General features: G+C 49.6%; 1 protein-coding gene across 4 annotated transcripts; it reads right to left on the bottom strand.

Annotated features, from left to right (window-relative positions):
- Positions 1-1,063: 1,063 nt before the first annotated feature.
- On the bottom strand, positions 1,064-14,435 carry LDLRAD1 (low density lipoprotein receptor class A domain containing 1). Of its 4 annotated transcripts, XM_003815000.6 has the most exons (6): positions 14,351-14,371; positions 13,635-13,686; positions 10,508-10,636; positions 8,414-8,551; positions 6,537-6,665; positions 1,064-5,385 (listed from the first exon to the last, which is right to left on the bottom strand). In XM_003815000.6, the coding sequence occupies exons 1-6, from the start codon at positions 14,369-14,371 to the stop codon at positions 5,237-5,239; spliced, it is 618 nt and encodes a 205-aa protein (XP_003815048.2). In that variant the 3' UTR covers positions 1,064-5,236. The 4 variants fall into 4 exon arrangements, with proteins under 4 accessions (XP_003815048.2, XP_063452127.1, XP_008966116.1 ...); XM_063596057.1 differs by lacking the exon at positions 10,508-10,636; XM_008967868.5 differs by lacking the exons at positions 10,508-10,636; positions 13,635-13,686 and having other exon boundaries at positions 14,351-14,435.
- Positions 14,436-27,083: the final 12,648 nt, after the last annotated feature.

Genomic DNA, 27,083 nt, shown 5'->3' with positions numbered 1-27,083 from the left:
AAAGTTCTCCACCTCCCCACTAGATTAGCTAGATACAGAGTGTAGATTGGTGCATTCACAAACCCTGAGCTAGACGCAGGGTGCTGACTGGTGTGTTTACAAACCTTGAGCTAGATACAGAGTGCTGATTGGTGTATTTACAATCCCTTAGCTAGACATAAAGGTTCTCCAAGTCCCCACCAGATTAACTAGATACAGAGTGTAGATTGGTGCATTCACAAACCCTGAGCTAGACGCAGGGTGCTGATTGGTGTGTTTACAAACCTTGAGCTAGATACAGAGTGCTGATTGGTGTATTTACAATCCCTAAGCTAGACATAAAGATTCTCCAAGTCCCCAGCAGACTCAGGAGCCCAGCTGGCTTCACTAAGTGGATCCCGCACAGGGGCCGCAGGTGGAGCTGCGTGACAGTCCCGTGCCCTGGGCGCACTCCTCAGCCCTTGGGCAGGTCGATGGGACTGGGTGCCGTGGAGCAGGGGGTGGCGCTCGTCGGCGAGACTCAGGCCGCGCGCAGGAGCCCACAGCAGGTGGCGGGGGAGACTCAGGCATGGTGGGCTGCAGGTGCGGAGCCCTGCCCCGCGGCGAGGCAGCTAATGCGCGGCGAGAAATCGAGCACAGAGCCGGTGGGCCGGCACTGCTGGGGAATCCAGCGCACCCTCCGCAGCTGCTGGCCCAGGTGCTAAGCCCCTCACTGCCCGGGGCTTGCGGGCTGGACAGCTGCTCCAAGTGCGGCCCGCTGAGCCCACGCCCACCTGGAACTCGTGCTGGCCCACAAGCGCTGCGCGCAGCCCCGGTTCCGCCCGCGCCTCTCCCTCCACACCTCCCCGCAAGCCAAGGGAGCCGGCTCTGGCCTCGGCCAGCCCAGAGAAGGGCTCCCAGGGTGCAGCGGCAGGCTGAAGTGCTCCTCAAGCGCAGCTAGAATGGGCGCAGAGGCCGAGGAGGCACTGAGAGCAAGCAAGGGCTGCGAGGGCTGCCAGCACGCTGTCACCTCTCAAAACCATACCACATGGGAAGGGCCCAGACTTCAGAGTTGGCATTCCTGGCTCTGTCCCCCACCAGTCACACACCATCAACAAGCCGCCTTGCCTCTCTGAGAGGTTTTAGGTCCTCTAAAAATAATACCTACCTCATAGTGTTGTTGTGTGGATGAAAGGCAAAGCCCTTACTTACCGTAGTGCCAGTTCATTGTAAGCGCTTGGCAGATGCTAGCTGTGTGCACCTAAGTACCTGGCTTTTAGTCCTTGTCCAGTTACTGACATGCTGAGTGGACGCGGACAAGTCTGTCTTAGACTTGGTTTCCCTATTCTGTTAATGAAGCATCTTAAGCCCCAGAGGCCTGTGGATGGTTTGGTGGGGGGGGGGGGGGGGGAGGGGGAGAGGGGTAAATTAATACGTAGCCCACAGTGCTGGGGCTTCTGGGCTTTTTTTCAGAAAGCGCTCCAGGCTGCCCACTAAAGAAGCCCAACTGCCACAGCAGCAGACCCTGCGGGGAGCTGGGCGCTCTGCAGCCGCCTGAGCTACCACTGCGGGGAGCTGGGTGCTCTCCAGCCGCCTGAGCCGCCATAGCTGACTTGGTATGAGCAAACATAGGCTAATTCTCTGATCTTGCCTGGCCTCCTGTGGCCAGTGCTCAGGACATGTCATTTGAGTGCTGAAATAAACCTCTGGACCTTTCTTTTTTGTTGTTTTTTTTTTTTGAGATGGCGTCTCACTCTGTAGCCCAGGCTGGAGTGCAGTGGCATGATCTCGGCTCACTGCAAGCTCCACCTCCCGGGTTCAGGCCATTCTCCTGCCTCAGCCTCCTGAGTAGCTGGGACTACAGGCGCCCGCCACCATGCCCGGCTAATACCTCTGGACCTTTCTTATACCTCAAGGACAAATTCAACCCCCTTTTTCCCTTGAGACTGGCATCCTGCTGGAGAAGGCATGGCCCAAGGCAGGAGGCCAAGAGCACACTCCTTCCCAGGCATCCTGGACTCGCCATCTTTCTCATCCCCCACCTTACTGTCCCCTGTTCCCCACCCATAGGAGGGCTGAAGACCCATGAGTTCTACCAGTAAATAGTCCTTGACCATCCCTTTTCTCTGCCCATTTGGTCCAAGCCCTTGGCTTCTTTTTATTGGGCTGTTGTAGTGAAAGGTCATGCTGGGTGAGATACCGTGGCTCACGCCTGTAATTCCAGAGCTTTGGGAAACCAAGGCAGGAGCGTCTCTTGAGGCCAAGAGTTCAAGACCAGCCTGGGCAATATAGTGAGACTCTCATCTCTAGAAAAAGAAAAAAGAAAAAAGAGAAAAAAGAAAAAAAAAAAGGCTGAGCGTGGTGGGGCACGCCTATAATCCCAACTTCTTGGGAGGCTGGGGGAGGAGGATCATTTGAGCCCAGGAGTTTGAGGTTGCAGTGAGCTATGATCATGCCAGTGCACTCAGTCTGGGCGACAGAATAAGACTCTGTCTCTAAAAATATATATACATAAATAAAGATTGTGGTAGATCCAGTTTCCAGGCTAAATTGCCCTTGATGATAGCCCACTGCCATGCTAAGCACTCCACGATCTGTCCCCTGCTCACCCCTCTGACCTCTTCTCCTAGCTCCTCACCCACCCTCTACTGTGGCCTCTCTGGCCTGTTGGACATTGCCTGGCTGAGCTGTACGATCACACTTCTATGACTTTGTTCACATGCCCCCTAGGCCTGGATTGTCCTTTTCGTCCACTCTTACCTCTGGAAATTCTTCTAGCCTCCAGAGCCAGCCCAAAGTCTTCCTCCTCTGGGAAGGAAGGCTCCTCTGGTTCAGGGTCAGAACTAACGATGCCCAAGGGCTCTCTCAGCTCCTGCTTGCACTGCAGTTGGAGAGAAACTCAGTCCCTTGGGCAAGATCCCTGAGGAACCCTGTTCCAGGAACTCCTCAGTTGTTCCGGGTCAGAAAGGTGATTGTCCTGGCTCTGGGAGGCCCTTCTTCGGAGCCCTGAGCCCAGCATTTCCTGCGTTCCCAGCCCTCCCTACATGGTGTGAGGTGCTTCCTCCAGATGACCCTAAGCTCCTTGTGTGCTAGGATCCAGGTCTCTTCTCTGGGAGCTCAGCACCTGGCTCACAGCTTGGTCCAAAGCAGGTTTGCAGAGACTGATGAGTGAACGAACATATGAGGCAATAAATGAACCAGAGCTCACTAGTCCCTCGGATGCCTATTTTCAGTTTTCTTTTTTAAATTTTTTTTAAGTTCCGGGATACATGTGCAGGTTTGTTACATAGGTATACATGTGCCATGGTGGTTTGCTGCACCCATCAACTTGTCATCTGGGATTTAAGCCCCTATTTGTCCTGATGCTCTCCCTCCCCCTACCCCCTACCGCTGACAGGCCCCAGTGTGTGTTGTTCCCCTCCCTGTGTCCATGTGTTCTCATTGTTCAACTCACACTTATGAGTGAGAACATGCAGTGTTTGGTTTTCTGTTCCTGTGTTTGTTTGCTGAGAATGATGGCTTCCAGCTTCATCCATGTCCCTGCAAAGGACATGATCTCATTCCTTCTTATGGCTGCCATTTTCAGTTTTCAAAACTCAGAAAACTGATATGTAAAACCAATTTTATTAATTTTTCAGTGGGGATATGTCTGTCTCCCTCGACAGGAGCCCTCCCATCAGGCAGATCCCAAGTCTCTCTTTCAGAATATGGGTCTCACACTTGCTGACCCTCAATCTCATGTTTTATTTTTATTAAAAAGAAATTTTTTGAGACAGGGTTTGTTGCCCAGGCTGGAGTGCAGTGGCATGATCATGCCTCATTGCAGCCTCAATCTCCCAGGCTCAAACGATCCTCCCATCTTAGCTTTCTGAGTAGCTGGGACTACAAGCATGCACCACCCCACCCAGCTATTTTTTTCCTATTTTTTGTAGAGACAGGTTCTCCCTATGTTGCCCAGGCTGGTCTCGAACGCCTGGGCTCAAGTGGGACACTTCCACCTCAGTGTCCCAAAGTGCTGGGATCATAGGCATGAGCCACTGCACCTGACAAGCTCACTTTTAAAATACCCCGCAGAGACTGCCCTGGCCAAGGTATGATCACACTGGTAGCTGGAAAGGCTTCTGGGCTGGGGTGCCACAGACTGTGTTTGGGTTCCAGTTCCAGCACTGACTTTGCTGTATGATTCTGGACAAGTTGTTACCCTCTCTGGGCCTCAGTTTTCTCATCCATCTAATGGAAATATTCATCCTTGCCTGCCTGGGTGGTGTGAAGCTGAAAAGATAAGCACAGAAGCAGCTCATTCAGGCTCCAGGATCAAAATATAGTCCCTACTTCCAGAAAACTGGGCTGTTTAGGCGGGCAGCTGGGCATAGAGTGGAGGGTGGGGAGTGCTGGGGTGGAGAGCAGGGTGGACAGACAGAAGACTGGTGAGGAGCCCTTCAAGCTGCTCTTTCTCCAGATCTTCTATTCTACAGCTCAGAGCTTCCTGGGGTGGCTTCCCACTGGTAGGATGCCAGATATCCTGTTTCATGTGCTCTGTCACGTGGTTAAATCAGTAGAGCCTGCTGGGTTAACTGAACTGGGGAAGATGCTAAGGTTGCATCCAAGCCCAGTATATCTGCCTTAGGTACCACAGGGGTAGGAAGTGGCATATGTTTCACGTATGTGCCATCCATGAAAGCTAAACTCGACTTGTCATTTAAGCCCCAGACGTATCATCACTCTAAGGGATGACGAGATTAGGATCCACAAGTATGCCTTGGAGCAGTTAGCAGATTTCCTCTGTGTGGCCCCAGAGACAGGTGTGAAATCATGGAAGCAGATTCCCTTTGTCTTTGTGTTTGTGTTTTGTTTCATTTTTTTTGAGACAGGATCTCACTCTGTCGCTCAGGCTGGAGTGCAGTGGTGTGGTCACAGCTCACTGCAGCCTTGACCTCCTGGGTTCCCACAACCCTCCCACCTCAGCCTCCCTAGTAGCTGGGACTATAGGTGTGTGCCACCATGCCTGGCTAACTTTTGTATTTTTGGTAGAGATGGGGTTTCACCACCTCATCTTTGTTAGAAGCCACCTAACATGGTAATGAGCTCCTGGTCATTGGAAGCATTCAAGCAGAGGCTGAACAACTTGAAAGCAGGAGAGAAAATTCCTGTTCAGAAATGATGTGTAGATCCCATTTCAAAGGCTGCTTCCTGCCCTTGTGCGCTAGGATTTGATTTTCATGTGAAGGGTTATCAGTGCCATTCCAGCCAGCCTTCCATGCTGGCCTCAGTGACCCACTCAGGGTCCGGGACAGGCATACTCATCAGACCAGTCGGAGCAGTGCTGTACATGGTCGCGGCAGAGATGTCTTGGGATACAGTCGCAGTACTTGAAGAAGGTTGAAGGACAGCGCCACCACCCAGGGCCGCAGGGTGGGCACACAGTTACTGCGGAGACAAGAGCCAGCAGGAGAGCAGTTGCTGTGTCCTGGAACGCTCTGTGCACCAGGGCACTCCCTAGTTCTGAAACCTGCCGTAGCTCCCCATGGCCCCAACCCATCTGACGTGAGTTGAGTGTGTTCCTAGTTTTCCTGTGGCAGAGAGAATCTAGACTCCACAGCTCACAGGCTATGTGACCTCCCTCACCCTGTCTGAACCTGTTTCCTAGTGTGCTCAAGCTTGTTATCAAGCAAAGGATGTCAGGCAAAGTCCCAGGCACACGGTAAAGACTGCAATATGAATGGGTGCCCTTCCTTACCCTGAGTCCAGCTATGCTCACCTGCCATGACTGCCTGAGGGTGCTCCTAGCCTTCTCTCCTCTGCTCAGGCCTCCGGCATTCCTCCCCACACACCCAGCCTCTGTCTACTGAAACCCGTCTATTCTTGGTCTTCTTGAATGCTACCTCTTCTGAGAAATCTCCCTTGATTCCTCCAGGTCCCCAGCACCTCCTTTCGGCATCAGCATGATGTGAGTCCTGGGGGTAGGACACATGCCTGATTCCTGATGTCCCCCACCTGAATCTGATACCAGGTGCGTTCTGAGCACCCCACCAATGCTCAGAACATGTTTGTTGATTGACCACTGAGGAAGAGGTTGAGAGGAAACTCTAGGGCCGCTACAGGACTCGGGACTTGGATCAGGAGGCCTGGGTTCACACCTGAGCTCCCTTCCTGTCACACATTGTACTAAGTTTCTCCTCTCAAAGCCTCCATTTACTTACATACAAATTGGGGCCAGTGATTCCTGCCCTGCTTTCCTCACAGGGTCACTGGGAGGTGCAGAGATAAGGGAACGCCAGGTTCAAATCCCAGCTGGGCCACGTATGTACTCCTTGCATGACCACCTTCTGGGACCCAGTTTTCTCATCTGTGCCTTTGAAGGTGACTTCCCCACTGCAGAAGAATGAGCCTCCAGAAAAAGTCACTTGGAGTGGTAGTGAGTACCCCATCACAGGATGTATTCAAGCAGGGGTAGAAAACTCCTTCCTAGGATGCAGGGAAGCATGCAAGGGGGAGCCCTAGAGATTCCCTGCTCACCCTTTGCCCTCTGGCTGCTGCCTGGACACCAGCCCCAGCCCAGCCTGTGCCCAGACCCCTACCTGGGCTCAGTTCATCTGAACAGTCTCCGCAGTTGTTAGTGCCATCACATTTTTGGTCTGAGTAGATCCAGGAGGCCGGGTCTCCACAGTGGGCCACAAGGAAGTGGGGGAGGCTCTGGGGCACATCTCCTGTAGAGGTACAGAGGAGGCAGGAAGAAGTCCACATCTGGCCACAGCTGTCTGAGGGTTATCGGGAGGAGGATTGACCACCCTGGCAGTGGCCAAACTCAGGATCAGTGCCCATCCAGCCCAGAAGGGTGCAAGCAGAAGGTTTCCTGGGGAGGTGGTGGAGTCAGAGGGAGAGGAGAGCTCCGTTGCTGGACAGAGGCCCAGAGATCTGCCCCTCCCTTCCTCAGTTCCTCCCCAGCCCTGGTGTGTTCCTGCCCCACACCACTGCTGATACTACGCCCCCCTCCACAAAGAGCCTCCTTGACACCTATCCAAAACCATTCTTCCAAGTTCAGGTTCAAGTTCCATCACCTCCAGGAAGCCTCTTCCAACTGGAACATCACAGGAATAAATGTGGAGTCTTACAGTTGGACCCTGGATCTCAGGGGAGATCTAGGGTTCACACACCTTGTAAGGCAGAGTCAGAGCACCTTTCTTGAAAGTGTGTTCTGTTAGGCAGCAGTGTGATAGGGCTATCAAAAATTCACACAAACTCAGGCCACATCACTAGAGGTAGAAAACCTTGGGCAGGGAGGGAGCAAGATTCTGTTCGTTAGACTGCCCAGACCCAGCCAGAAGGGCTGAGGATGTTTCTGAGGCCTGTCCAGGGACGGGGACATGGGCAGTTGATATTCATTCTGTGGAGCATTGATGGAGTGGGGAGGGCCAGGAACTGGGTCACAAGGGGGCTGACTGTGACCTGGAGAAGGGGATGTGGCGTAGAGAAGAGAAACCTCATGGAGGGCAAGGGAGCAATCTTCAAATCCATGCAGCACCACCATCATGGCAGAAATTAAAGTGTGGTCTATCGGGGCAGGGTTGACAGAAGGACAGAGTTGGAACCAATCAGGGAAGAGCCACTCTGGGAGGCAGCTCTAAGCCTGGGACAGGGAAAACCTTCCCATGGAAAAACCTTCCAATCCTTGCATCCCAGGGGATGCAAGCAGAGGCTGGGTGGCCTCGGTTGGGCTTGCTAGAGAGGGGATTGGGGATGAGCTGGGGCAAGGACTAGATGCTTTTGAGATTGCTTCTTGTCCTGAGGGTCTGTGATGCAATGACTCTCCCTCCATGAGCTCCCCCACCCCACCCACTGCACCTCTCCAGGCTCTCTCTCTCCTGTGGGGTCAGGCTCCTGTCTCCTGAGAACCTTCAGGTGTGTCTAAGGTCTGGGGCCAGGTCTTCCCATTCATTCATTCGCTCATTCATTCAGCAAGCCGTTCTGAATACCCCTCTGTGCTAGGCGCTGGGGCCCCAATATCAAGCGGACTGGGCCTGCCTCAGAGGAGTTCACAGTCTGATGGGGGTGGCAGATGTGCCAATCAAGAGCGACAACCAGTGTGACGAGGGCTGGGACACAGGGAATCACAGGGACTGTGGAAGCCCAAAGGAGACACTTTAACCTAGTGTGGGAGTCAGGGAAGGCTTCCTGGAGGAGGTAACACTTGAACTCTGCCTTGAGGGATGAATACGGGCTCTCTGGGAGTGGAGATGCACAGGGTGAAGGCATTCCTTAGTGGGGGTATGTATGTGTGTCCCTGACTGGGACCAGGTCGGGGCAGGTGTTCCTGGATGAAGGCACTGGAGCATCAGAGCCATGGGGACGTGAAGGTGCCTGATGTGTTCAGGGATGGCTGAGCTTCAGTATGGCTGCCAAGAGCATCGGAGTGTGGGGGAACCCCTGGGAGGGGCAGCACCGAGCGGGTACTCACGGCACAAGCTCTCATCCTCGTCCTCGCCGTGGGTACAGGTGCGAATGCCATCACAGACCCCACTGGCTGGAATGCAGCTCCTCTGGTCATGGCACAAGAAGCCTGTCCTGTTTGTCAGTGTTATACAAGCTTGGGCTCCTGAATGGGCAGGGAAAGGCCCTGGAGGGTCAAGGGTGGTGCTCACAAGGACAAACCTTCCTCACCTGAACTCCGCCTAGAGCTGGCCTGAGGGGCTGGGGCAGTGGGGAGGATGGACCCAGCGCCATCAATGGGGTTCAAGCCTCAGCTGTACCCGCTGCCGGCTGCCTGATCTTGGGCAGGTGACCTGACCACCCTGAGTCTCAGGTTGTTTGCAACGTGGGAATCATAGCACACACCCCGTGGGACTGTTGTGGGGATTAAATGAAAGCATCTCTGTGAAGAAACGTAGAACAGAAAATGTGCAGAACTAGTAATGGTTCTCTCTTGTGTTGAAAACTTATTTACAGTGTCATGGGAAGCTTCTGAGGACAATGTTCAATTCAGTGAAGTGGTTTTAATGGTGGAGCTCCTGGTACCAGGTTAGAGTGTCATAAGCAATATATTTGGGCTGGCTGGAGGGCCATATGTCATAATTCCTTCTATCTGGGCACAACTGCAAAGCACTTTCATATCTTTATTCTATAGTTCCCCAAACACCCCTGTGACACGTCATCATTAGCCCCCCATATGGGAGGAGAAAAGGAATACCCACTCCTAGGGCTGCCCCAAAGAATTAAAAGGCAGAAACCTACGGACAAGGTAGGAGGAACCCCTTGGCCCCACATGTGTATACGTGTGCATAATTGGGGATGGGAGCCAGTTTGTGCATTTGTGTTTGTGCATGCGTGAACCACCTCTCAGTCCCTGGGCTGCCTCAGCTAGTGTGTGTGGGGGAGGCGGCGGGGGGGAGCAACTCTCAGAGACACTCATGTTGACACAGACACACACAGATGCACACACACATGAACACATGCTCACACACACACTGCTGCACCTATGTGCACACTCACAGATACACAGACAACAGATGTGCACACACGCACTGACACACAGACATGAACATGCATACACAGCTGCGTACACTCATAGACACGCTAAACACACAGATGTGCACACAGGCTCATGACTGCAGCTGCTCATGTATTCATCCACCTCAGGGTCTGTGTTCCTGCACGGGCAGGGGGAGCGCTGCGAATCTCAGCCCCCGCCCCCCCCTCAGCCCTCTATACCCACCCTGCCTGGCTGCAGAGCCATCCTTCAGAAACATCCGCCTGCCCCCAACTTGCCCCCAACTTAATCCCCTTTCTGTGGCTCCTGGACTATGACCTCCCTTCTCGGTGCAGCCTGTGAGGCCCTTGGCACTGGGCCCCACTTGTCACTCCAGCCCTTCCTGTGCACTGGCCTCTTGCAGTCTCTTCTTCTCTTCCTGCTTCCTCCCACCCCTCAGGGCTCCACACATGCTGTTCCCTGTGCCTGGGATGCTTTTCCTGGCATCCCCCCACTACCAATACCCATTGTGCCTACCCTGACTCCTCAATGGGGCTAGACTCTCAGGGCTCCCAGGGACCCCGCTGTAATGTGTATTCACGTCTAGACGGCTCTCGGAACAGTTATTAGCTCCATGAAGGCAGGCACTGTGTTGGGGTTGTTCACCCCTGAAGCTGGGGCTGCAGGCATGTATGGGATGTCACCCGGTCCCCTGTGGTGGAGATGGGCACACAGTTGGATAGCACCACCCCGGGGTGGCCAGGCCAGGGGAAGAGGAAGTGTAGGGACTGGGGGGCTGAGAAGAGGCTCGTAACCCATCCTGGGGGTCTAGGAAGGCATCCTGGAGGAGGTGACATCAGAGCTGGGTCCTCTCAATAATCATGTCACAGATGTGCAAATGGAGGCTCAGAGAGAGGTATAGTCAGTGTGTGTGCAGGTGTCTGTGTGTGTCTGTGCATGCACCTTAAGGAATTAGTCCAAAGTCACCTGGTGGAGAAGCCAGGCAGGTCGGGGCTCCCTCGTCTCTCTGTGCCCTCCCATGCCCTCCCCGCCGGGTCTGACCCACCCTCTCTTGGCCGCCCTGACCTGGGGTGCGTGATGGGAGTCCAAGAATGGTGACCAAGGCGATGAGGGCCGCCACAGTTGCCAGGAGGAGCAGCAGAGAGGCAGAGAGGCAGGCCCCGCGACGTGAGCAGCAGAGGTGGCCGCCGCCTGCTGTGTGGGGGGGAAACAAGCCCGGGGGTGGTGGTGATAGGGGGCCAGCGCTAGGAACAGGGAGCTCCCTCTCCGCCCTGCCCGCTGCAAGCAGCCTCTCCCCCACCAGGGTGAGCAGAGCAGGGATGGCTTCACTGGAGGAGCAGCTCCCAAGCCCTCCTTGATGCTCTTTGTTCTGCCTGTGGGCCCACCCCACTAGGTGCCCCCCTGGCCAGGGGCCCACAGCTGGCTGAATGGCAGAGGCGGACAGCCCTCCCCTCCCACCCGCCATCAGGAGACTTCCTCAGGATGCAGGGAGAGATGGACGCCTGCATGTCCAGCCCCTACCTTGGGGCAGAAGCTCCATTAGGCCCTTCATAACCGTGCTTTATTTTTCAAAACAACCTTTTATTTTATCAATGAGGAAACTAGGGCTCAAGAAGAAAAGATTCATGTCACCCTGGGTGGAGCTGGCGTGTGAATCCACACCTGTTTGATGCCAAAACCCGTGCCCTTTCCACGATCCCAATTGACTGTCCATTCTGGAGTCTGCTGGGATGCAGGTTGGAATCCCAGCTCTACCACATCCTACCTGGGCCACACTGAGTAAGCCACTTCACTTCCCTGTGCCTCAGTTTCCTCATGTGGAAAATGGGTACCATAATAGCTACCTTAGACTTTGTTGAGAGGATTAGAATTTGTTGAGTTAATGTGCACAGAGTAAGTGTTGAGTATGAGCTATTATTATTGCTTTTTTTAATTATTATTTTTTATATTTTAGAGATAGGGTCTGGCTCTGTTGCCCAGGCTGCAGTGCAATGGTGCAATCGCAGTTCATTGCACCCTATAAGTCCTAGGCTCAAGCAGTCCTCCTGCCTCAGCCTCCCAAAGTGCTGGGACAACAGGCGTGCACCACTGTGTCTGGCCTGTTATCGCTTATTGAGGGCTTACCATGTGCCGAGCCTTATTCTAAGCGCTGTGGAGATAGCAGTGATAGGGGACGTCCCTGCTCTTGTAGAACTGTACTTTAATTCTCCCCTGCTTACAAAATAATAAAAGAAGGCTTTACTGAGGACCTCCTGGGTGCCCTGCTGTGCAGCTTGCCCTGGTCCTTGCCCTCTGCAGCTTGTTATTGCACTTAGAAGGCAAGGCATGGACATGTCTGAAGGGGTGTGGGAGCTACTGACGTGCCCAGGCCACAGGTACCTCAGAGAAAGGGGCAGGAGCAGGTGTGATTCATCCCTGTGACCCCAGGGCCCAGCCCAGAGCCAGGCACGCGGTGGGGGCTTTTGTTTTTTTTTGTGTTTTTTTTCTTTGAGGCGGAGTCTTGCTCTATTGCCCAGGCTGAAGTGCAGTTGCATGATCTCGACTCACTGCAACCTCTGCCTCCTGGGTTCAAGCGATTCTCCTGCCTCAGTCTCCCGAGTAGCTGGGATGACAGGCGCCCGCCACCATGCCTGGCTAATTTTTGTATTTTTAGTAGAGACGGGGTTTCACCATGTTGGCCAGGCTGGTCTTGAACTCCTGACCTCAGGTGATCCGCCCACCTTGGCCTCCCGAAGTGCTGGGATTACTGGTGTGAGCCACCACACCGGCCTGGGGCTTTGTGAATACTCTGTGAATATGCCGACCTGGGGGTCCAGGAGGCAAGAGAAGGCCCCCAGTATGGGTCAGTCCAGGTTATTTCCAATTCATTCACATTTCTGATGCAGTGTCCTCAGAAGCAGAATGGGATTTCCACAGGCAGGTAAGAGGAGGGTGCAAAGAGAGGGCATTCCAGGCAGAGGGCATGGCAGGAGCAAAGGCCCGGTGGTTGCAGGTGGGGGAGCACAGATGGCCTGAGGTGGTGGGACTCCAAGATGGATGTGTATTGGGAGGGGAGACAATAGCAGGAGAGGCAGCATAAATCTAAAACCTGTCATCCCTACAGCCCTAGTTGGTGGCTCCTTGGCCATCAGCAAACAGGGTAAACTCAGGTAACCAGGGAGGCAGCGTGACTCTGGGCAGGGAGAGGTGTCCTGATCAGCCAAGCAGCTCCTCAAATATTTGTGCAGCACAGACCATGCGCAAGGTGGGGCCATGGGAGAACCCGCAGAACCAAGGTTCCTGCCCAGGTGAAGCTGTTGCACTTCAAAGCCAGAAAGCCCTTAGGTGCCAGTCCTCTCCATGGACCGATGAGGAAAAGGAGGCGATTCTTTCCACAACCACGCCCATCATGAGTCAGGACTTAGAAATAAACAAACACCAGCTCGGAGCAACAAAAGCCCTGGGGCTTTGTAACCAGAGAGACCTCAGTTCACATTTGAACCCAGGCCCTCCAACCTCCCTGCTGTGTGACCTTGGCCTGGTTACCCAACCTCTCTTAGTTTCAGCTGTCTCATCTGTTATTGCCCCATAACAGGGCCCCTGTCTCAGAGCTGTCCTGAGGATTAAAGAGATCATGTAGTGCCAGGCACCTAACTGGAGCTGGATTCTTTATAGCTGGTATTTTAATCTACCTCTCTGAGTGTGTTTCCTCATTGATCAAATGTGGGCCAAGCCAGGGCATATGCAAAGCTCAGTACGTGTGTGTTTATTCCTTCTTCTATTTTCAGAAGGGTAAAGAGGACTGTCCTGGTCACACCATGGGCCAGTGGCACATAGTAGGGCTAAATAAATGTGTCACTTTATCCATCAGAGTTAAAGAGAATTGCCCAGGTCACCCACTGAGTCAAGAATTTGACGCTGGTGCTCTTTTCTCTGTGTTACAGGTGGGCACTGTATGCAGTCTGGTGCCTGTGAGGTAGGCAGCACACAGTAGGTGCTTAATGAATGCATGTGCATGGAGAGAATGAATAACCCTATTAAGCAAGTGACTGTCAGCATGGCTGGCCAGGAAGCTGGGAGCAGACAACGTTAACATGGAGGCAGAGGTCTGAGGGACAGTGGGAGCCTTGAACCCTCCTCATGTCTCTATCGCCAACTGCCAGCTTCAAGGGAGCCCCACAGGGCACTGGCCCCAGGCCCTCCAGTTCTTTACCTTCCCCTCCAGGGTGGGCTTTGGATTCAGCAGGAGTGTAGCCATTCTCTCCCTGCCCAAGAGAACAGAGTGAGGGGTGGGCTTAGGTGAGGTGAGCTCCAGCCTCAGGGAGGCAGACAACAGGGTTTTCAGAGGGGTCACTGAGAGAGTCTTAGGTAGAACCACGGGTCTGTCACACCCCAGCATCTCACGCCCCAGATGCATCATGCCCGCTTCATATGTCCACACCTTTGCCTGCACTGTGCCCTCTGCCTGGAAAGCCTTTTTCTCTGCTGTCCACCTGGTAAATATTCATCCTTCAAACCGGCTTGGGCGGCGACTCCTGGGTGAGGCTTTCCCTGATACCCTCCTCCCCAGTAAAACTGGCCGCTCTTCCCTCCTGTCCACCTGGCTCCTCTGTTTCCATACCAGCACTTGCCACCTGGACTGTATTGCTGGGTCACTGGTAGGGTCCCCTACACCCTGGGAGTGAGCCCCGGGGCAGGACGGGGGCTGATTTTCCTCCGTGTCTCCCACGTATGCCCACTCTCTACTGCCCCCTCCTCATCCCAAGGTTTGCTCTCCCAAGATCAGGAGCCTGGTCAGGGCAGCTCTTACCTGGGGACAGCTCTTACTTGGAGACAACTCTTACCTGGGGACAGCTCTCACCTGGGGACAGCTCTCACTTGGGGACAGCTCTTACTTGGAGACAACTCTCACCTGGGGACAGCTCTCACCTGGGGGAAGACCTTGTTCATGTCTTCGGTTTCCTGCTCCCCACCTGGGGCTGTGTGCAGAGAGCTCAGCATGGGTTCCCTGCATTGTCACCAAGGCCAACTTGGAGGAGGGACAAGCAGGAGGCCTTGCCCGGGCCACACCCTCCCTGTGGGCAGGCCCCTGTCAGCTGCCTTCCAAGCAGAGGCAAAGGCAGGAGGGCCCCTCTCCGGCCAGGCTATTCCCTCATCTGCCATCTGACAGCAACATTGCGAGGCTGGAATCCTCATCCCTATTCCACGGATGAAGAGCCAGAGGTTCAGAGAGGGAGAAACTGCCCCAAGTCTCACAGTACATGGGAGGAGTGAAACCCAGAAACTTTTCAGGAAGTGCATTTTCCTCCACATCAGAGATGGAACCGGAGGAGCTCAGGTTCCAGGGGTATGAAGATGCAGGCAGAAACTCCCAGAATTGTCGTTTCGGTGGCTAGAAAGTAGGGGTCATTTTCTCATTGATGTTCTTCTGTTCAACTACATAGGTGACCTAGATTGAAAGAATATGCATTTTCCACTAAAATTATAAAGCAAATATAATTTTAAATTGTTTCATTTAGAAACGTGGCAATGTGAATTTTTACTGCCCCTGAGGTGGTGCCTGAGGTAGGGAAGAGGCGGGGGGCTGGTTGCTTGCGTGAACAACCCCTTCTATGTCCCCAGTGAGTGGGTTTCCCTAGCAGTCTGTCCCACTGCTGAGTAAACCAAGGCCCTGGAATCTTGAGGGACAAGTCCAAGGACCCGGACCAAGGGAGGAGAGGTGTCTACCTCCAGAAATGAGCTCAGGAGTTCTTGCACCTGCCTCTGATGCCCATAGATTTTCCAACCTGCAATCAGCCTTTTCTTTTGCATTGGGAAATAAAATGATGAATCCACGTGGGTGCAAGTGGGAGGCACAGACACAGGGGCAGCCCTTGGGAGGCAGCAAGTAACATTGTGAAGAGCTGAGCCCTAGGCCAGGAGAACAGGACTCTCATTAGGGCCCTACCACTGGCTCTGATGGGTGACTCACTCCCCTTCCCTGCGCCTCAGTTCCTTCATCCAGAAAATAAAGATATAAGCTAGATGAAGGGGGTGTTTTAGTTTAAGGTTCCCCAGAATCAGACTCTAAGACAAGATTTGAGGGCAAGTAGAGTTAATTGGGAGTGATCCCAGGAAATGCTGGTCGGGGGGTGAGGGAAATGAGACATGGAAGAGAAGGATCTGATAACAGTCGTGTTATGAAGCAGGTTTCCGCTGTGGGCAAGTGGAATTTAGCCCTGCTGGGGCACTCGGGGAAGCTAGAGGAGAAGATGCCCCTCAGAGTTATCCCACTCAAGGTGAGGGGAACTGGGGTATTAATCTGCCAGCTCCTGCCAGTCTTGGTTGAGAATGGCCAGAGGAGGCCAGGCATGGTGGCTCATGCCTGTAATCCCAGCACTATGGGAGGCCGAGGCAGGTGGATCACCTGAGATCAGGAGTTGAAGACCAGCCTGGCCAACATAGTGAAACCCCGTCTTTACTAAAAATACAAAAAATTAGCCGGGCATGGTGGCAGGCGCCTGTCATCCCAGCTACTCAGGAGGCTGAGGCAGGAGAATCGCTTGAACCTGGGAGGCAGAAGTTGCGGTGAGCCAAGATTGCGCCATTGCACTCCAGCCTGGGCAACAAGAGCGAAACTTCGTCTCAAAAAAAAAAAAAAAGACTAGCCAGAGGGTGTTAATTCCTTGTACCACTGGGCTGCCTTAGGCAAGGAGATGTCAGTGATGGCAACTTAGCAGCTGCACGCTAAGCTAATATGTCCTGAAATGGAAAGTGCTGATAGCATGGGCAGGGCACCCATGGTCCCTACTAAAGACACTAACTAGATTTTATCTGGCATGTCAGCTGCAATTGATTGCAAAAGGCTCTCTGGAACATGGGCCTCAGAAGGATTCTGAGGTCAGAACTGTGATTGACTAGTGATACCTGCCATGGGTGTAAGAGTGGAGAGGGGTATCAGACATGATGACTTTCACTCGCATCCGTGTGAAAAGACCACCAAACAGGATTTATGTGAGCAATAAAGCTGTTTATTTCACCTGGGTGCAGGTGGGCTGAGTCCGAAAAGAGTCAGCGAAGGGAGATAAGGGTGGGGCCGTTTTATAGGATTTGGGTAGATAAAGGAAAATTACAGTCAAAGGGGGGTTGTTCTCTGGCGGGCAGAGTGGGGGTCACAAGGTGCTCAGTAGGGGAGCTTTTGAGCCAGGATGAGCCTGGAGAAGGAATTTCACAAGACAGTGTCATCAGTTAAGGCAGGAACCGGTCATCTGGATGTATACGTGCAGGTCACAGGGGATATGATGGCTTAGCTTGGGCTCAGAGGCCTGACAATGACCATTTGCCATTCCTGGACATATTAATGCCCTTCAGCCTCTGGCCTTCCTTGACTCTGTGATTCTTAAGTGTTCCTTTATAAAGACTCCCCGGGGCTTTGAAATGCCCTTTCATCTGCTGAGTCCAGGTACAGCCACATACAACTGTGCTGAAAGCACTGCGTCTCTCCAGGGCTCAGGCTGTCACCAAGAACCCTTGAGGGAAGGGCAGCAGGGGGCCTGGTGAAATGAAGGACAGGCCCTAGTGCCTCAATCCTTGAACTTCCTGGAGTCATATCCCCTGCAATTCACAGTCTCACTCTCAAGGGGAGGGCATGGATGGAAGGGAGGCAGATATTACTTATTGAGCAGCTACTATGCTCCAGGCACTACACCAGCCACCTTACACACGCCCTCTCCCTTGATCCTCACAACAACTCTGAAAGATAGGTAATATTATTACACCCACTAGACAGATGCAGAAACTGGGTTCAGAGAGGTTAAGTAACTTGCCAAAGCCACACAGTGGGTAAACAGCAGAGCAGAGATTTTAACCCAGGTCAGTTTTGCCTCCAAGCAGAGTTGATTCACACTCCCTCCCTTGTGGATGAGAATTTCTGTTGATCACATCTCTGTCAACACTTAGTACCATCAGACTTTTTGACTTCCTCCAGCCTGACAACTGTGAAATACCATCAGTGGCTCACCGCCTTTAGGATTTGCAGTCCTCTTTTGCTTAACCTCAGATGTGTCTCATTCTAAAGCAGGGAGATGCTGGGCACTGTGGCTTGCACCTGTAATCCCAGGACTTTGGGAGGCCAAAGCGGGTGGATCGGTTGATATCAGGAGTTCGAGACCAGCCTGGCCAACATGGTGAAACCCTGTCTCTACTAAAAATATAAAAATTAGCCGGGCACGGTGGCCCACGCCTGTAATCCCAGCTACTTGGGAGGCTGAAACGGGAGAATCGCTTGAACGAACGGAAGGCAGAGGTTGCAGTGAGCCGAGATCGTGCCACTGCACTCCAGCCTGGGTGACAGAGTGAGACTCTGTCTCAAAATAAATAAATAAATAAATAAAGCAGGGAGAATGGTGAGTGGTGGATGGAGAGTTCTAGCAGCAGCTTAAGGCGGTGCCCATATGAGGGTTAGAGGAGGAAATTGGAAAGAGTGGAAAACAGGGCTGCCAGAGTCCCTCAGGGAAACTCAGAACTTTGATCAGCAGAGTCAAAGGGACCTCAGGCTCAGAGAGAACAACGGCCTCACTTTACAGAAGGGGGATCTAAAGTCCGGAAAGAAGAGGGGACTTGTGCAAGGCCATACCGTGGTCAGTGTCCCAGTACAGTGAGCACTCCTTCCACAGCAGCAGATGGCCTCAGGGACATTGGCACGTGCAGCCTCAATTTTTTTTTTTTTTGAGACAGAGTCTTACTCTGTTGCCCAGGCTGGAGTGCAGTGGCGCGATCTCCGCTCACTGCCATCTCTGCCTCCTGGGTTCACGCCATTCTCCTGCCTCAGCTTCCCAAGTAGCTGGGACTACAGGCGCCCGCCACCATGCCCGGCTCATTTTTTGTATTTTTAGTAGAGACAGGGTTTCACTGTGTTAGCCAGGATGGTCTCAATCTCCTGACCTCGTGATTTGCCCACCTCGGCCTCCCAAAGTGCTGGGATTACAGGTGTGAGCCACCGTGCCCAGCCCAGCCTCAATTATTTTTAGCCTCACTGTCTCTCTTGCCTAGGGTACAGGCCCCAGGCTGCCAACCTCACGTGTCCCAGCAGTTGCTCCTGAAGGGCACTGTTCAGGTGCTGGGCCCACGTCGTCCCCTCCTTCTCTACTGTCTGCTGTCTTTCTGGTTAGTTAGAACTGATGGCAGGGGCTTTCACTGCCTGTTCTTGTCCTAGCGGAAGGCAGTTGTTGGGATAGTTATATCATGAACATTAATGGCTTGGGCTGTAGTAAACAACCTCCACCTCCACCCTGCTGGGCCCTTGGCCTTGACTGGGACTCCTGGGCCAGGGCTGGGTAAACTTCTAGCAAGAGCACAAGTTTTGGAGCTGATAGTCCAAATGGTCTCACCACTAGCTGAGTGATCTTGGCTGGGTCACTTAACCTCTCTGAGCTGGGCTCAGATTGAGGCTGGGCTGGGCACGGTGGCTCACGCCTGTAATCCCAGCACTTTGGAAGGCCAAGGCGGGCGGATCACAAGGTCAGGAGATCGAGACCATCCTGGCTAACACAGTGAAACCCCGTCTGTACTAAAAAAATACAAAAAATTAGCCAGGCATGGTGGCGGGCACCTGTAGTCCCAGCTACTCGAGAGGCTGAGGCAGGAGAATGGCATGAACTCGGGAACTGAAATCGTGCCACTGCACTCCAGCCTGGGCGACAGAGCGAGACTCCGTCTCAAAAAAAAAAAAAGAAATACGGAAAGGTAGGAAGAATAATGTAACAAATAATCACGAATCCGAGTTAACAAGTGTTAACATGTAGTCAGTTTTGCTTCACATTTTTTTCTGTTAAGTACAGCACAATTGAGGGCCTCGGTTTTTTTCCCCAGTTGTATTTCTTCTCCTCCCTTTCCAGAGTTGATCAGTTTCCTGAGTATGGCATGTATTCTTTGGTAACTGGTTTGTATATTTTTAACATATGGGTATATATGCATGAAAAATACGTAGTGCTGCCTTTATGGCTTGTTAAAAACATTGATAAAATTTAAAAATAAATATCATTTTAGTGTACATATCTCTATTGTTCTTTACACACACACACACACACATCTAGTGTACATATCTCTCCTGCTCTTTACACACACACACACACACACACACACACCTAGAATCAGTGTAGAAGCATCTTCAATTTCTCCAGATCTTGTGAAACTGCTCTGCAAAGGGAGTGACCTTGCACTCCCATCAGTAGTATGTGAGAGCTCCTGTCTCCCCAGTCTCACCAGCTCTTGAAATTGCCAGACTTCCTGACACCGCCAGTCTGGTAGGTGTGGAATTGTATGTGGTTTAACTTTCACTCCTCTAGTTAGTCCTACTGCTACTACCAATTGCTAACATTTATAGAGTTCTTTACTTTTGTCACATACTATACTACATGCTTTATGTATATTCACTCATTTCGTCCTCCATAGGAGATGGGGACTATTATTTCCATTTTACACATGAAAAAACTGAGGCACAGAGACATGAAGTTACTTGCCCACGGTTCACACCCACAAAGTGGCAGAGCCAGAATTCAGACCTGGCTGGCTGAATTCACTCTTATCCTCACCACTCAAAAGTGTGGCCAGCGGATCAGCAGCATCACCTGGGAGCTGGTTAGAGATGCAGATTCCCAGGGCTCCCCAGACCTACCACACCAGAATCTCCATATTGACAAAATGCCCAGGAGATTCGAAAGCACATTACTTTGGAAAAGCACCGCCCTACCCTATGTCGTTATGCAGCTCCTTTTAAAATATACAAGTGGATTTCCTCCCTCGTGAATTGCCTTTTCATATCTGTTGCCCATTTTTCTATGGGTGGTTTGTCTTTTCTTTATTGATTTATGAATTTCTTTATGATGGATTTGAATCATTTGTTATATGGGTTGTAAATATCTCTCCCAGTCTGTGGCTTGTCACTTCTTAGGATGACTTCTGCTGGCTCCTTCTACCTTTCTAAATCCATCGTTCTTGCCAGAAGTCTTCTTTGCCTTTGCCTATACCTATATTCTTTATGCTCTGGGTCTCCATCTTAGCCTGGCTGTGGCTAAGGGAGAGTCACTGGACACGAGGTCAGCAAACCCCAGCTTGAGTCAGACAGACCTGGGTTTTCATCCTGACTCTGCCAAATTGAGACCTATCTAATTTAAGGTGGCAAGCTGCAGACTCTCTCAGTCTCAGTTTCCTCATTTGAAAAATGGGGATAAGAATATTTAATTCAGAGTGGTGGCTGGAATGAAGTGAGTACACGTATGAGAAAAGTGCTCTGCACCCTTTAAGGGTGGAATATTGTTTCTGGATGCCTTGGTCTGTTTCCAATTATGGAGATTGACCTAGGGACCTGCGAGATCTGCTTCTAGACCTGCCTATTGGTGAGGCCCAGTCTCTGTGTCAGCATAGATCACTCCTTCCCTATCCCTCCCACAACTCTGGGATCCTGGCTGGCTGCCTCCCCTCTCTGTTTACTCAACTGTACAATATACATGTTAAACCCCATCCTGTTTTCCAAGATGGATTTTTTTTTTTTTCTTTTTTTTACTTTTAAGTGCAGGGATACATGTGCAGGATATGCACGTTTGTTACATAGGTAAACATGTGTCATGGGGGTTTGTTGTACCAATTATTTCATCACCCAGGTATTAGTTATTTTTTTTTTATCCTCTCCCTCCTCCCACCCTCCACCTACAATTGGCCCCAGTGTGTGTTGCTCCCCTCTATGTGTCCATGTGTTCATCATTTAGCTCTCACTTATAAGTGAGAACATGTGGTGTTTGGTTTTCTGTTTCTGTTAGTTTGCTAAGGATAATGGCCTCCAGCTCCATCCATGTCCCTGCAAAGGGCATGATCTTGTTCTTTTTATGGCTGCATAGTATTCCATGGTGTATATGTACCACATTTTCTTTTTCCAGTCTATCACTGTGGGCATTTGGATTGATTCCATGTCTTTGCTATTCTCAATAGTGCTGCAGTGAACATATGTGTGCATGTGTCTTTATAATAGAACGATTTATATTCCTTTGGGTATATACCCAGTAATGGGATTGCTGGGTTGAATGGTGTCTGTGACTTTAGCATTTTAGGTCTTCAAGGAAGACACTGTCTTCCACAATGGTTGTCTTCTACATTGTCTTCAACAATAGTTGAACTAATTTACACTCCCACCAATAGTGCATAAGTATTCCTTTTTCTCCACAACCTAACCAGCATCTGTTATTTTTTTGACGTTTTAATAATAGTCATTCTGACTGGTGTGAGATGGTAACTCATTGTGGTTTTTTTTTTTTTTTTTTTTGAGACAGAGTCTCGCTCTCTCACCAGGTTGGAGTGCAGTGGCATGATCTCAGCTCACTGCAACCTCTGCCTCCCTGGTTCAAGCGATTCCCCTGCCTTAGTATCCTGAGTAGCTGGGACTACAGGCACACGTCACCACATCTGGCTAATTTTTCTTTTTTTTGTTTTTTGTATGTTAGTAGAGATGGAGTTTCACCATGTTGGCCATAGTCTTGATCTCCCAACCTCGTGATCCTCCCGCCTCGGCCTCCCAAAGTGCTGGGATTACAGGCATGAGCCACTGTGCCCGGCCTGTGGTTTTGATTTGCACTTCTCTACTGATCAGTGATGTTGAGCTTTTATTCATATGCTTGTTGGTGGCAAGTATATATTCTTTTGAGAAGTGTCTGTTCATGCCCATTGCCTACTTTTTAATGGGGTTGTTTTTTCTTGTAAATTTAGTTCCTTGTAGATGCTAGATATTAGACCTTTGTCAGATGCATAGTTTGCAAATATTTTGATCAGTGATGTTGAGCTTTTATTCATATGCTTGTTGGAAGCATGTATATATTCTTTTGAGAAGTGTCTGTTCATGCCCATTGCCCACTTTTTAATGGGGTTGTTTTTTTCTTGTAAATTTGTTTAAGTTCCTTATAGATGCTAGATATTAGACCTTTGTCAGATGCATAGTTTGCAAATATTTTCTCCCATTCTGAAGGTTGTCTTCCAGGGTTTTTGTAGTTTTGGGTTTTATATTTAAGTCTTTAATCCACTAGATGGATGTTATAAGAATCCATTTAAGGTGATAGGTGAGAGTGCTACAAAGGGCTTTGCAAATGTCATGGGGAATCAACAAACCCACCCCATTGTGAATTACCTAAGTAGACACTTTTACAAGATAGCATTATTTTTTAATGCAGATGATCCAAGTTTTATTAAAGTTTACATACTTAAGCATAAATAAATTAACAGATTTGTAGCACCAATAATGGTGGCATGATGGTACACCTGGAGGTAACATTATCAAGAGCTTTTGTTGAAACCTTTCATTTTCAATCAGGTGCTGATTTTTTCCCACCCAAGTCTTCAATTATTACTGTTCTAACACTGCAAAAACCATTCAAGCATTAAAAAGCATGCAAGAGGCAGTAAAATAAGCCCAAATAATTGAGAATTGAACAAGAAAACAAAATAATTTACTCTTAAAATGACAAAAGTAAAATTAAGACAACCTCTAAACCAGGGGTCTGGTGAACTTGGATGGGAAAAATTTTAAATCTTTCTTTTCACCAACATCTAACTGAAATATAACATTTCCTTCAGTTACGAATATAGGAAACAGTCCACAGTAGGATCAGAGTACCTGTGACTTTGTCACCAATAGAAATGAGACATTTAGATATATTACAGTTGTTAGATATTTCAAGATATGAATTTGAATTATAGTAATTTTAGAACCACCATGCAATCTTATTTTGTGTTAACAGAATATGTATGTTACTGGATCATAAAACTTTGAAAATATCTTAACTTTATTTTAACGTGATCAGTTTCCTTTGCGATCCTTTATATTTAGTTTTATGCTTTGAAAACATTACTATGAGAGGGGGTCCACAGGCTTCACTGGATCACTAAAAAGCTCAATGGCACAAAAAAGTTTGAAACAAATAAGTCATTAATATCACAGGAAGAGAGTACTTAATAGTGAAATAGGGTGGGTGCAGTGGCTCATGCCTGCAATCCAAACACTTTGGGAGGCTGAGGCGGGCAGATTACCTGAGGCCAGGAGTTCGAGACCAGCCTGGGCAACATGGCGAAACCCCATCTTTACTAGAAATACAAAAATTAGCCGAGCATGGTGGCACGCGCCTGTAGTACCAGCTACTTGGGAGGCTGAGGCACGAGAATCGCTTGAACCTGGGAGCTGTGGAGGTTGCAGTGAGTCAAGATTGTACCAGTGCACTCCAGCCTGGGTAACAGTGTGAGACTCTGTCTCAAAAAAAAAAAAAAAGTGAAATATATGAAGCTGACTTCAACAGTAACAGATTTCAGAAAAGGTCTAAAAACTGTGCTCCAGAATTTAATTACCACAAGGAGTTAGAAAATCCACACTACAATCCAGCTTCCTAAACAGAAGACTAAATTTCCCGCTATCCCTGTCTTTACCACTGTACTCACCCCCACCCTAGACTCTAGTGTAGAACAAGTAGTCAAGGAAAGAGAGATTAAAATGGTCACTCATGCAGATGATACCCAAATGCAAACGTGACACGCTTAGCAACTGGAAACCTGGTGGGAGGGGCGCAAGAGCACGCTGGCTTCCTAGAGACTGGTTGGCAAACGTAGAATTAAGAGGACGGTGATAAGAAACCAGGGATCCATGGGGCAGCCTTCCCAGTTTGCTTGGCAACATTCTGTTGCCAGGCTGTGACCAGGACTCAGAGACCAGTCCTAGGTTTACCATCCAGACAACAATGTGGGGGAGCAGAGAGAGCGTTATAGAGAAAAGTTTAAAAATATAAGTAAAATGAAATAGTATTCTTGGGTATTAAAAAAAGAACTCTGAGGCTAAGATTATTGTTGGCCTCTGGACTTGCCCTTTCTGGTCTATCTTCCACATTGCTGTCCGAGTGAATCATTCCAACACTGTATGGCACTCTCTTGCTTAACATCTTTCAGTGGCTCTCTACTGTGCTCAGGATCAAGTGCAGGTTTAAAGTGCAGGTTTATTACCTGGTCTGCCTAGCCCCATCTTTTGTTATGCTTTTGTATGCTCTATCTCGGCCTACTCAACAATCTGCAGTGCCCCACCCTCTGGCCTCTAGGTCTTTGAGCACAGTGTCCCCACTGTCTGGTACACTGCTCTCTACATTGTGTTTGGCGTTCCCTTTTTCTCCAGGTTTAAGCTTGGCTATCACTTTCTCCCAGAAGTCCTCCTGTGTGCTCCCATAATGCATACAGCTCCTCCTATGTGCTCTGTGCTTATCTGGTCATAGCACTTATCACATTAATAATAGTCTCCTTCAGAGTCTGAGCAATTGGGGTCAGGCACTGGGTCTTACTGTGGTCCTAGCATTTAGCATAGGGCCTGCCACTCAGGATCTCAGGTGGTTGTTGAATGGTTAAATTGTGGATCTATAAAGGCAGAGCTGAGCAAAATTACTGCCTTGGTGTGGTGGTGACAGTAACTGGAAATCTCTGTCAATGATTCCCTACATGTGGACTTGATATTCGAGTCCACAAAAATTATAATGGAACTACTTTATATCTTTAAAAAACTTGTAACAAAAATGGCTCATTTATCTAAGACAAATCCAGACAGACTAATAACAAAGGGTAATTGTTTGCCTTTGGCTGGAAGATAAGCTCAGACAGTGCAGGGTTTTTTGCTGATCAGCAACTCAGATTGCCTCATGATGCACCACAGGGATTTCTGAGATAAGATTGACCAGATCATCTAGTAATTTCTGATTTACTACAAAACATATCATAAATGAAAGGTGCCCATGAAGTTTTGTGAAAAAACTTGGAATCTAGGCCCAGATCATTCATGATGGTGATTAGTACTGCTTTTGTAATTGCCTGAATTAGCATGTCTCTTAGATGAGGGACCTGAGCCAAGAAAGACCTTAGAAGTCTGGGAGGTTTGAACCAGAGACCCAACGGTCTTGAGAATTTGCCTAGGACCAAGACCAGATTCTCAAGATGCTTTCTGTGTGGTAGGAAATAAGATTATGACTGTTTTATGGAAACAAGGAGCTAAGTAAAGTTAGGCACATCCAAGAAGGGCAAAACTGTTACTTTAGGAGAAGGGGCTTGGAAGCTCAGTTTTGTTGCTTTGGTTGGGATTTTCAAGATCGGAAACATTTTTATGCTGTATATATTTTGGGGATTTTTTTTCAAAAGTAAAATATTTCTTCTCAAAAGTAGATTCTGTGCTTCAGAATTTAATTACCACAAGGAGTCAGAAAATCAACACTACAATCCAGCTTCCCAAACAGAAGACTATATTTCCCATTATCTCAATCTTTATCACTGTACGCACCCTGACCCTAGTGTAGAACAAGTAGTTAAGGGAAGAGAGATTAAAATGGTTACTCATGCTGATGATACTCAAATGCAAACATCAGTCTGGCTTAATTATGCTAAAAAAGAGGAGACAAATATTTGAGTGCCTGCTAAATATCAAGAATGTCTTGGTATTTTCACATATAAGGAATTCTCTCAACAAGAGGGGAGATATTTGTCTAAACTTGGATCAATACTTTCAAGAGAAATGAAGGTATCCCAGGCACTTCTCATTCAGGAAGCAAAGAGAAATGAAACCAAGGGAAGGTGGAGAATATAGGACAACTGTACAGTTGCTTTAAAAAAAAAAAAAAAAAAAGATGGGATTCTCATTATATTGCCCAGGATGGTGTTGAACTCCTGGCCCCAAGTGATCTAGATAATTCTTTGTTTTGTTTTTATAAGGGAGGGTCTTTTCTAACAGTGGGCTCTTTGATTCCTGTGAGACAGCAGCATTTTGTGTTTCTCTGTTTGCTTCATTGGATGCATTACAATTAAACCTGTGCCTGACTAAGGAAACTAAGTATGCACTAATGATGGGAGACGAAACAACAGGGCTTTTTATTTTATTTTTTTTAATGGTAACTCCTATCCACTACCCATGTTTTATATAGTCCCCATGTTTGTTTGTATTTTTTTGTACAGAGAGGGTCTTGCTATGTTGCCCAGGTTGGTCTCGAACTCCTGACCTCAAGTGATCCTCCTGCTTTGGCCTCCCAAAGTGCTGGGATTACAGGCGTGAGCCACTGTGCCTGGCTGAGTCCCCACGTTTTATCCCATGTTTTCTAACAAAAAGAAGAAAGAAACAATGACTGCTTGACAATGACGGCTAATTCCTCCTTTCTTCCCCATCTGGATGTGTTCACAACTTTCTATCATCCAAATCTAGACAAACTAAAAATAAAAACCTACACTTTGTGACCAAAGTCTTCCTTGATTAGCTGTTAACTGCTTTTCATTTGGACTCAGGAAGGCTAAAGACTAGGCCATAGGAGGAGTGACTAACTTATTCTTTAGTCAAACAGCACTGATGCAGTTGTCAGCAATGCCCCTGTGACTGAGGAAAGTATTGTTTTACAAAGTTTTTAATATTTTATGGCATAATAACAGTGAATCATATTAGAATTCTGGTGTAGGCTGGGCGCAGTCACTCACGCCTGTAATCCCAGCACTTTGGAAGGCCTAAGTGGGTGGATCACCTGAGGTCAGGAGTTTGAGACCAGCCTGGCCAACCTGGTGAAACCCCGTCTCTACTAAAAATACAAAATTATCCAGGTGTGGTGGCGCATGCCTGTAATCCCAGCTACTCGGGAGGCTGAGG

Source organism: Pan paniscus, chromosome 1 (genome assembly GCF_029289425.2).
Source record: "Pan paniscus chromosome 1, NHGRI_mPanPan1-v2.0_pri, whole genome shotgun sequence".
Taxonomy (NCBI): Eukaryota; Metazoa; Chordata; class Mammalia; order Primates; family Hominidae; genus Pan; species Pan paniscus.
Note: the sequence above shows the minus strand (reverse complement) of the source record. Positions and strands in the feature narration are given on the sequence as shown.

Excerpts from the sequence above, each read along its gene's own strand:
- LDLRAD1 (XM_003815000.6), bottom strand. The coding sequence starts at position 14,371 with ATGAACAAGGTCTTCCCCCAG. Across the intron at positions 6,666-8,413 it reads CGAGGATGAGAGCTTGTGCC|GAGATGTGCCCCAGAGCCTC; the intron begins GTGAGTACCCGC and ends GTACCTCTACAG. Across the intron at positions 5,386-6,536 it reads TTCAGATGAACTGAGCCCAG|TAACTGTGTGCCCACCCTGC; the intron begins GTAGGGGTCTGG and ends TTGTCTCCGCAG.